The sequence below is a fragment of the Poecilia reticulata genome, linkage group LG1 (assembly GCF_000633615.1).
Source record: "Poecilia reticulata strain Guanapo linkage group LG1, Guppy_female_1.0+MT, whole genome shotgun sequence".
Taxonomy (NCBI): domain Eukaryota; kingdom Metazoa; phylum Chordata; class Actinopteri; order Cyprinodontiformes; family Poeciliidae; genus Poecilia; species Poecilia reticulata.
The window spans coordinates 26,968,414-26,980,452 of NC_024331.1; the positions used below are offsets into that span (position 1 = coordinate 26,968,414).

The 12,039-nt window shown below is 36.4% G+C and overlaps 1 protein-coding gene across 2 annotated transcripts in view; it reads left to right on the plus strand.

Moving 5' to 3' along the window:
- Window positions 1–12,039, plus strand: part of lcor (ligand dependent nuclear receptor corepressor) — a 104,536-nt gene that overhangs the window by 62,209 nt on the left and 30,288 nt on the right. For both annotated transcript variants that reach the window (XM_008418327.2, XM_017307632.1), the window contains exon 2: window positions 8,273–8,338. In XM_008418327.2, coding sequence (XP_008416549.1) covers window positions 8,273–8,338 — 66 coding nt within the window. The remainder of the gene's footprint in view (window positions 1–8,272; window positions 8,339–12,039) is intronic.

The window sequence follows — 12,039 nt, forward strand, 5'->3', positions numbered from 1 at the left end:
ATTTGCATCAAATCAAATGTTTATTGAAGTTGAAAGTATATATCTGTAAATGAATGTTAAGTTGGACATTTGATAAAACAGCCGGTATAACTACATTTTACAATGAGACCAACATGCAGTTGCCAATAAAAAAAATATTAAAGGTAAATCAGAAAATGTGCAGCATGTTTTGAGAATAGTAATAGAATGTTTTGAGTTTTATTATTATTTCTGAATTCTGTAAAAGACACAGAAAGCTCAGCTGTCTGACATCCAAAAATTACAACAATGTCAAATCTCAAGCTTGTATGCTCACACGGCAAAAACACAAAATCCTACCAAATGTTTTTAGTCTATTTTCTAGAACAAATATCTTAATACACTTGAAATAAGACAAAATTCACCTACAAATAACTTTTAAGCAAGAAATAAGAACTTGTTTTAAAATAGATGAAAATGATTTTAGATATATTTTTATAAACATAAAATTAGAACTTTTAAGCAAGAAAGGAAATATTTTTAATAAAACTCCCTGTGTTTTAGATAATCTCCAAGTTTAGATTTAGAGTGATAAAAACCGGACTGCAGAAGTTGTTAAAGATGTCAGATGCATTTTAAAAACTGAAAGTGTTTCAGTTGACGCCATCTCTTTTTTCTTCTTTTTCTTTTTACGTTTTGCCATTTTCTCAAAGTGCTCCATATTTTGTTCGCCACTCAATAGTCTGTAACATACTCGGAGCTGGGCGCCAAGCTTCAGCCACTTATCTTTATTTCTGGGCTTCGTGATAATCGCTCGCTGTGGAAGCTCCTTCTGGCGTCTGCTGCGCTCCTGACAGCACCTCGGCGGCGCTTTGTGACCCGTCTTCATTTTGATTGTTTTAATGTCAATCCATCTCGTCCAACGTGGTTTTGGTATATTCTTGTCAGGTTAAGATTATAACCTGATTGTTAAGATCATCACCAGGCTGATATAAAGCATTTATTCTTTTATTCATGTGGGAATATTTTCGTGTAATGTTTCTGTTTGACTTTTCTCTGCTTTACGCATCTTTTCCCAAATGGTTCTGCTGTTTTCCTTCTTTCTCTCTTGCCTTCTTTCCACTGCTGTAAGAAACTGTTGAGTGTTGTTTCTTGACACGCCTACAACTGTTTGTGTTTAAAATCCTCTTCTGAATTAGATTTTCATCAGTTTGTGCTCCTTGTTAGTCTCTAAATCAGTTTAATCTGATTAGTCTTTATCGGTATTATTTCTTTTGACCATAAAATGCTTCAGAGCAGAGCAGCACCTGAAGCCAAGTTCTCACAGAAGCACTGCAAAAACACTAAATCTTATCAAGTATTTTTAGTTTAGTTGCTACTGGAAATATATTTCCAGAGAATTTCTCTTATTTATCTTGAAATGAGAGAAAATGAACTTACAGGTAACTTTCAGCAGAATATAGGAGCTTGTTATAAGTCAACAATTCCTTAATATTGAGGAAAAAGTTCTTGTTCCATTGGCAGATTATTTGACTAACAACATGGGAAAATATTTTGGTACAAGAAAACAAAATAACCTGCCAACTTTTTCATCAATATTGGGGAATAATTGACTTAAAACCAGCTCCTTTATCTTGCTGAGAAGTTACCTGTATGTTTTTTCTCTCTTATTTCAAGTTTACTTAGATATTTCCTGTAGAATCTAAACCAAAAATACTTGGTAAGATTTTGTGGTTTTGCAGTGTAAGGACTGGCAGGTTTATTGGTTTTAGGTGGGAAAATTTCTTTTACGGAGCTCAAATCTAGTTTGGATGATCTAATTTAATTGTGTTCGGACATACATGTGAGAATTAAGACTTCAGTTTCCAGTTACAAACACTCTGACGTGACCAGAGAAGAAGAACGTAACACGCATTAGATTGATAGTTAGTAGAAGCTGAAGCCATTCATGTTCACATGTTCTGACTTTGTCCTTTTGGCTGCACGTGGATTAGCTCGCCGTCATGTGATTACACCCATGACTGTTTTTGGATTCTGTTTTTAATGTATTTTTCTGTGTGTGAATCCTTTCGTTTGTGCAGAGGTGACTCGGCTGTGCGTTTATAGAAAGAATGTGTGAAGGAATGAAAAAGTCCAAATTTCCCTGCGTTTTTGCACTGGATCGCTGATGTGTGTGTGTGTGTGTGCGTGTGTGTGTGTGGTCCCCTCTTCCCGTCTCAAGTGTAAATGCATTCGGACCCAGAGTGTGTTCACTGACTGACCTACATTTCCTAAGCTTTTTGCCTCCGGCTTCGAGAGACTTTGTCATCATTTTGTTATCTCATCCGTCCAATCACATCCCCTGATCTCACTTGTCCAATTGCAGCGCGTTAGTAGTGGAAAGACTCCTCCACTCCACTGGAACCAGTGCTGGGAAAAAACAGCTCGTCACTTTTTAGAAATTGTCAACCAAATAGCACCGAGCCTTTGACATTCAGAGCATAATGATACCCCAAAACTCCACTTACTGCATCTGACATGAAAGAAGAAGAATAGTAAATCTGTGCATCTGGGAAGTAGGGAAAAAGGGGAGGCCTTAGAAAAGTCTTTGAAGTTTCAGATTGCTTTTATCAAAGCTAGCTTTGTTTTTAGCATGAATCTTGCATGAGCAGGTCTGAGGGAATCTGCCTTGTATGCATGGATGGATTTGACCACATTATGCAGCATGTGGAGGGAGGGAACAGATATTGGGCGTGTGTGAGTGTGTGTGTTTCCCTTTGATTATGTATGAAATCAGTCCGTACGTCTGCATACAAATCTTTTGATTTGTCATCTTTAAAGAAACATTATTTCCAGAAATGTCTTTATCCAAACAAAAAAGACCAAAAACCGTGGCACAGTAACCTGTAAGTGGCGCCGTAACACTGGCATGAAAACTAACCAAAAGCAGAAGAAAGATGCGATGCTTGTGGCAAAAGCACAATGTTTTCTGTCAGTGTTATTACTAGATTTTATCACTCTGGAACATGTTTATCAAAAAACAATCATGGGGCTTCTAAATTTATGTTTCTACATCAACATTAAGCCAAAATAAGTACTTTTTTTGCATATGCCATTCCTCTGGATGGAAATCAAGATGCTTTCTTGTTTTTTTTATATTTTCCTTTATGTTTAAGCAAAGCAAGAAGATTTTCTGATAATGTTTAATAACACTGTCATAGGTGCACCTGGCTAGTACCATGGAATACTTTATTTTACCGTTTGTCACAAATATAGTGGCCAACATTGAACATGGGAACCATTGTGTAACCCACAAGAAGGGTTACTTTAAATACCTTTAATAGTAGATGGCAATACCAACACTGCAAAAGTATAAGTAAGTTGGGCCTGATCAGGAGATTCTAAATTCGGGGGAGCCTAGGTGTGAACAACACAGGAGAGCACACAATGTATATAAAAAAGTAGAATTTAATTTTAAAAAAGTAGAATTTAATATAAACAACTTTTGTGGATCCACATTGTACAAATGAACAAAAATTGCATGCTTTTAAAAAAATAATTTAAAAAAATAACCCAGTCTTATGTGTCTGTCAAATGTTCTTTCAAAGTGTGTTTAGTCTTTCCAATATGTCTGTGAAATATTTTTTTTTTATGTTTCACGGCTGGTGACCAGTCGGGTCACTGTCTACCAGTTCACTTGGTCCTCTGGGCTGCGGCTCGCCATCCAAGTTCTTGTAAGGTTGATCTTGATGTCTCTGGCACAATGTTTCAAAAGTGCACCATAAGAAAAAAAAACCTGACCGATGCTTCAATGCTATATAACTACCAGGGATTTTTCTGGGCGTCAGCTGTTAGAAGCTTTTGGAGATCAATTTCCAGGATTCTTTGTAGAATTTAACAGAATCTTACATGGGATTCACGGAACAACCGTCAGCTCTCAGCTCTCACGGGAGTTAGACGCAATCTGAGCTAAATCTCAGCGCTGCAGCTAAAGGGGCGGGACAATCAACCTGATTGGCTGATGTGAAATAGACGGTGCCAGTTATTGGTTGTTTAAAATGTCACTAAAAGCAATCATTAAAGGGATATTTCACAGGTTTAAAAGATTTTTAGCACTTTTTTTTAAATCAATATCTAAGAACATATTTACAAACATTCTTTTTTTTTTTAAACTTAAATACTTTTTAATCTCGTTGTGGAATGAGACATTAAATCAACATCTATTCATTTTACTTGTGTTCTAACACTGGGTTACAATTGCTCCCCGCTGATGTTTTAGTGTTTGTGTGGGTAATTAGGTCGTGTCGTGGCATGGTGGGTTTCCACCAATAGAGCTGGATGATATGGCTGAGAAATATATCACGATGAGCATTTCATATGGGTCAATATCAATAATTATTGATTGTTTTTTTGTTTTACATATCTGAAATACTGCTAACGGTGACGTGTCCTTTCCTGTTTCATCCACAGTTTTGAAACTGTGGTTTGTTTTTTCATTATTTTTAAGCAGTTATGAGGGACAGTGGCGAAACCTGAAACTGCAGCTGTGGAGGTTACTCAGCATGTTGTTGCTAGGTAACCAAAGAGTGAGTGAGTTGCTAGGTAACCAAAGAGTGAGTGAGTGAGTTGCTGTCACACGATTTGTTCCCGACAAAGTGTGACATATTTATTTATACTAATTAAAATACTTGTTATAAGAAAACCGATTTTTCTAGACAATGTTTTAATTCTATTAATGAATAATAATTGTCTTAATTTAGCTCAAAGTTTATAAATAGAAAATTGTGTATCGCACTCACGGGACTATAGGATTACAACCTGACTGTAGCTCCACCCTCTCATCATGGACACGAAAAAAAAAATCACCTTTATTTTTACAATAATCACCTCTTCTATAAGATGTTATCAAACTGTAGAAGACTATATCTCGTGTGTTCATGGGGAACAATATTTTACTCTCTTTACTTATGTTTGATTACTGTACAGATTTTTTTTCCCAGTGTGGAAAATGTTGTTAAACCGTTTTTAATCTTTATTTCTTGTGATTCTCTTTAAATCATATACTACTTTATCGATTACAATGACATTTAAGAAGATAAAGAAATAAAAATACCTTCCTATAAGTATTTCTTTAAGAACATGAGAAAATTAGCTTATGGTACCGATTGTGCGGTTACAATGGCACTAACTTTGCTTAACTGGAAGCCTTTTCTCTGCCTACATCTCCCAGAATGCTTTGCAGTTCTGGATTGGAGTTCAGTGTAATTACTGAAAATTCTATTAGACATATTTTCTACTGATATTGATACCATGTCTACCACAGTATATATATGTTATGATTTATAGTCCAGCTCTATGCCTGGCCTGCTGGTTTGAGGTGCTTGGCGGGTTCCTCCTTCCCACTGCTCAGTGGTTCTGCTGCTGGGAGCTGATGTGGACACCCTGCAGCTCTCATTGTGCTTCTCTGTCTTAGTGACTGGGGGTCCCTGGTGTTTGTCTCCCTATTGCCCCAGAAGCTAATGCCAACAGCCCCTTGATATTCTGGGAGTTGATTGCGGCTAGGTCTGTAGCACTTTTTCAATTCCAGGTGTCAAAATAACACCAAGTCCACACAGAAGAGGACGCATACACGCACACACACACACACACACACACACACACACGTATACACTCAATATAAATAATCCAAAAGGTTGAAGGTCATACAAACACAATTTCATATTTTATTAATGCATCCTTTCTATTTTGATACCAGATGCAACGGTGATTTAATAAAACCAATCAAGCAATCAGGATAACATCTCCAGGGCGGCTTTGCAGAGACCATGCATGCAACCAGCTGGTTCATATAAAATGCCATGACGGGACGTGGAAAAACTAAAAAATATAAACTACATTTTGTATTTCACTGAGACTTGCCGTTAATAACATCTGAACTACTCAATGTTTTATGAGGGGTGTAAATTTAAGCAGTTTGTGGCATCATACCTATCTGATTGACAGCCTAGGGTAACGTATGGGGGAGGAGCAGATCTATAGTGTTCGCTCCATATGAACAAAGAGGAGACGGCACTTTCTATAGAATCGCACTTTAAACACAAGTAAATGTTTGGCCAGTTTCCCTTAACGTTAGCTAATGTCCAGTTGTGAAATCATAATCGATCTGAAAGGATTAATTTTTTTTTAATCAAACAAACAGATCACCTTTACAGTGGATTTCCCTTTAACCAGTTATTGATATGAAACCAATTGAAAATCAGTCGTTGAGTTTGTGTCGCTTTTGCTCGCCGTTAGCGCTTCAGCAGCTGAGCTTTAAGTGTGTGTGTTGTCACGAACTGTAACGGTTTTATAAGTGAAAAATTCATTTTTTATGCAGGCATTGGTTTCTTGGTGGAACGGCCTCAGGCGTTCACCTTTCGCACTTAGAAGCAGCTGCACTTGAACTATGTGTAACTTATCTCTGAGAGCGTGTGTGCGTGTGTGTGTGTGTGTGTGTGTGTGCGTGTGTGTGTGTGTGTGTGTGCCCCGTTAACCTTTCCGTTGCCTGCTTAAAATGCACACACGTTTACGCACACATGTACACAGCCTTTGTCTCTGCTCCTCTTCTGTCTGCCTCCATTTCCATTTAAAGGAGGGAGGATATGGTGGGGGTGGAGAGGAAAGGCGGGGGGAGGGCTCAGGTTGAAAATTACAATATGTATTTATGTTTCTCTGTATGCTGTTGCCAAGCAACAGTAGACTGAGGGTATTTACAGTTAATAAAAAGTGAGTGACATTAGCTTGGTGTATTAGAGGTACAGCACTCATTTGCTTTAAGAGCTGGAAGAAAGATAACGTGTGTTTGTGTGTTTCTTCTCGTCTGTTTGGGTTTTTGTGCTTATTGTGTGTGTTTACAATAAATGTGCACACTCTTAACTTGTGTGAAAAAACTGATTCTGTTTGATTTGTCTGTACTTTTTATTTCAGTCTTATTTTATTGGTTTAATATGTTTTGTTTGTTTAGATGTTTAGTATGTAGAAAAAAATTCACATAAAGTGCAGTGAACAAGTGAAGAAGTGTCTGCCTCCTGACAGATTGGTTTTGTTTTTCCTTCTTTGTTCTACTTTTATATTTCAACCTACATTTTTTTTTATCAGGAAACATGAGGAACCACAAAATGCAGATTCTTTCATTTATTAAATTATAAAAGCAATTTTGTCCTGTGTAAAAAGAAAAAGTGACGTTTTTTCTTTTTAAATCATGAATTAACTGTAATTAACTCCTTTTTTTAGTTTAATACGACTTGTCTGATCATTGACTCGCCTATGAAATGAAGAAATCACCAAAACAGAATCGGTTTTCAGTGTGAAGTATGTTACTTGAACATGAGGAATAGAAGAGAAACAAAAATGAAACAGTGGTGAACCTGGTCAAAAGTGGTTTTACATCTGCTGTGTAAACTAAAACATTAATTTAAAAAAGGACACCATAGCACCATCAGTCAGACATGACGGTGGTGGTGTGATGGTTTCATGCTGCTCTGGACGATTTGCCGTACGCTACAGACGATGCATTCTGCTCTGTTTTAGTTCCTGGCTGTAATGTCTGGCCAAAGTTATGTTTTGGATTGGCCTAATTTAAGTCCAGACTATTTTTAATTGGGACGCTGTGATGTAAACGACTCATTTCCACTGATTGCAATATTCTGATGGCAGTAGGGGTGGACGATATTCCCCCCCAAAAATATCATGATATATTTTCTAAATACCATGGTAACGATATGGCAGACGATTTTCTGCTTTTTCCTTCTTTCCTTTTTTGTTTTGGTGGTGGGGGAGATTTTATTTTATTTTATTTTACTTTATAAAGTCACTACATTAAAAAATATTCATATATAAAGTCACACAATATGTTTAATACAAAATAGATAAATAATTGGGCAACAAAAAACAGCCTGAAATAAGATACTAAATGGAAATAAAAAAATACTTAAATACACAAATTTAACAAACTGTTGTGGTTTGATTAGCACCAATTTTACAAGACGTTAAAAAGTGTCTCCCCCTCACGTTTTTTTAAAAACACAAACATGCAAATCTAAGAATCTTGAATAATATTCTTGAAAGAAAATCTCCCTGTTAAAAATGCGGAACAACAAAATATTTCACTTTAAAAACCTGCTAACGGTAAATGATGGATGACGGTTTGGTTTGCATTCTGATAAATTAATCATATTCATTTTATAACTGCATTTTGCATTTACTCATGTGATTTATTTTTTTCACTTCACCTTATTTGTTGTTTTGATGAATAATCTGCGAGCAGACATTAACATCTCATCTCTTTCTGTCACAGGCTTTGAAAGCATCTTGGAGGGCTTGTTTGGGCCGGGACTAGTCAAGGACGTCACTTTTTTCCAAGGTAAACACGCACTGAGCACCAACGGGCAAAAACACAACATGCTTTTACAAATCTTAACTTCAATTTCAAGAACATGAAAGGGAAATTGAATTTTTTAATTAAGGAGCTAACCTCACGAGGAGTCCTCTGAGTGATGACAATTATGAGTCACCGGAGTGTTTATTCCTGTTTTCCAGCTCAAACTGTTTTTATTCCTGTTTATTCCTGTTTTCCAGCTCAAACTGTTTTTATTCCTGTTTATTCCTGTTTTCCAGCTCAAACTGTTTTTTCTGCTTGTTTCAGATTCTCTTAGCATATACCACAATTTTTCAAATATGTACCTGTAAAACAAACAGCATTTAAATATGTACCTGTAAAACAAACAGCATTTACAGCAACTAGTTATTTCCCTTTCTCTGTTAACTGTGATGGATTTTTTTAAACTGTAATGTTGCCATTTGTAGCCCAGTTCAACCCAACTTATTTATTTATTAATCACCAATACACAACCAATGTCGACTCGACGCCAAGCAGATCTGATTGATACAGAAATTGGCTCAGTAGATTCAGACAGATTCTAATTTAGTTGCATGTTTTCCAATTTGATTCTTGCTGTTAAATAACAGAGTCACTAGTGTTTGGTAAAAAACTTTACTCTCAAAGGAAAGTGAGTTATTTGTACCGTTTGTTATGTATTGCCCATTTGTACCCATTTGTTTGAACTATCATACAACCTTTAATTATCTTTGTACTGTCTTATAAATCCTGTTTGTGTTTTTATGTTTTTTATTAACGGTATGTATTTTATAATTTGCTTGTTTTTATGTCAAGGTGACCTTGGGTTTCCAGAAAGGAGCCTACAAATAAAATGTATTATTATTATTATTATTATTATTATTATTATTATTATTGCGATAAATATCTTACCAAAATGAGATTTTGATTTGTTGTCATGATAAATTCCAATTAATGATCTTTAAAAATCCCTAAAATGGTTCGCACTGTTGGGATTGTTATTTTTATTCTTTTATTCCCTGCTAAATGAAGATTAAACTGCCAAAAATCTGTTCTGCAATTGTGCAAAATGTATGTATGTCTTTGCACAATTTTGGCATAATTACTGATCTGAATATGTTGTTCTTTCAGCAAGTGGCCTTTATTTTTGAGTCTGTAGTCACTGATTAATCGATTACTAAATTAATTGACAATTATTTCAGTAACTAATTGTGATTAATCCAATTAATCATTTCAACCCTAGATTAGTTACGCTCTTTGTGCTAATCCTGCTAAACACTTATAAGATGCTAGAAACAGATTAAATTGTAGACATTTAAACACGGTTTGATAGATAAATCACATCAATGAAAACCTGTAACTTTAAACTCTTTTAGGAACATTAATTTATTTTATTATGAATATTTTACCTTTGAGATATTTACATTTACTGGAAAAAAGTTGTTTTTTTCTTTCATTCTTAAAGGGAAATTGTAATCAGCCCATGATCAAAGTATTGCAAAATGCATGATCAGAAATAATCTCTCTAATTTTACCCGCTAGGCTAGTAGTAGTGCCTATTTTCTGAAGTAGTTTCTGCAAATACTTTGCCCCTTTTTTGTCCTTTTTTGGGGGATTTGCATGCATATAAAGTCCATTAGTGATGGGGAAACCTGCAGTATGTGTTATTTAGTCAGCCAAAACCTCCAGACCAATCATCTTCCTGCCCTGAGTGCTGGTGCAAATCAAATATGGATTTGATTTGCACCACTAAGCACCCAGCTTCGTCTCTCTGAATTTCTGTCTCTCCCTGAAACAAGGTCAACATGGCGGCCCAGAGTCATGTGACCCCTCCCCCACCAACTTACGGCATTTTTAGAATATTTCGGGCATGTCATTTTCACTCATGCATTACACTTCCACACATGCCCAAACTCTAGTAAAGCTGACACATTCTCAGTCACAGCTCAGACGTACATTTTTCACACCACCATGCGCACACACTAGCATAAAAGCTACATATGGAAATCTAACTAGGAGACGCTGACTGCAACAAAATGAATACATGCATACCGACTCTCAGTCTGCTATTCTTTTTTTTAACGAATACAGAATTACGTTCCCAGGTCCGTCCAGATCTGAGCCGTCTAATGACCTGCGGAGAAGTCCATCGCCTCAAACGAAGCGCTCCACGTTCACAAAAAAACAAGTAGCTGCAACGCTGAGCTGATTAGGTGCATTCACTCTAGCTGACTATTGACCAGGCCCGCACCAGTGTGAAGCCTCCTGTAAACACCGTCAATATTTTCTTTAGGGTGGAAAACTTGCGGGGCATGCGCACGAATACGCGGACAATGGTGAGAGCGAGGGGTCAAGCTAGCAGTGGGGCTGGAGCTAATTGGTGCCTTCCCAGGGATATTGTAAGTGGCACAACTGCAGGGTTCGAGCTGAGCTCACCTGTGACCTTTTCATTACCGCCACTGACAGAGCTGAAAGACAGAACAAAGAGGAAGCGGCAGCTAAATTATCTGGATGTTTCACAGAGAGCCGAGAGGAACTGACTGGAAAAGACAGACATGTCTGCTGTACATTAGAACATGTTTTAAATTACACACAGTTTAACTTAAACACACTGGCTGTGTGTCAGATTGTTGAAACTTTATGAATATTGTGATAATAAAGTGCCATCCAGGTGAAAAATAAAGATGCACCGATCCAATATTAATATCTGTATCGGTCCCGATATTGAAAAAAATTCTAGATTTGATGTCTGTGATCCAAAAAGGGAGATCTATTCAGTCTAATTCTATGCTTTGTTCTCTGAGCAATATTATACGTTATTTTATATTATATTTAGTATTCCTAATTGCTCTTTTTGAATCATTTGAATGAAGGTTTGTTGCTATTTATTTTAAAACCTATTGTTTTAGTCAGTTTCAGTTTTTTTTATTATTTATTTTATATTGGCTGTTTTATTCCTAACATTAAAAGTTGTTTTTACATGTTTGTTTGAGCTTGTGAAGCGGTTGGTGTATTCAAGTTTGCTGTACTGGCGCAGAGTCATCAAATAAATTTGTAATTCATTACAAATATGTCTGTTTAAAAAGAAACATTAAGTCAATTCTGTTTTTCTAGATCGGATCGGTATCAGCCGATAGTAAACCTTATGTCAGTATCGGAAATGAAAAAGTGAATCCGTGCATCCTTAGTTTGCTATCGGCAGGAAAGAAATGGAAACGTCTCGCCCTCTGGTGGTTTAATGGTGCATTGCAATAAACTCAGACCATTTCACTGAATACAAATTCATCATTTTAAATTTGATGGGCAGCCATTTTGTAGTTTACCTCTAAATTTATTATACATTTTTAATGTACACAGGCTTTTGCATCCAATATTAGAAATTAGCTCATGTGGCTAGCTTAGAGCTCTGTGTGTATATTCCAGACTATAGATCTTTACTGTAATTCTGAGATTTGACAACATTTCTAAATGCAGCTTCATGACAGAGATGGAAAGCTCGTAATAATAAACAGGCCACCTTTCTCTACTCTGTCCAGTCTTCCTGTTATCTCTTAAATTACTTCTTCCATCTCCGAGCTTCCTCTGACTTTCAGAAGCGTCCTCCAGCTAATGGCTAATTTGAGTTTTCTTTTCTTAGTCTCAACTTCCACAACAAAAAGTGTGGAAAAGTCAGACCTGCTGTGCATTGGAGAAAAACTATATATATA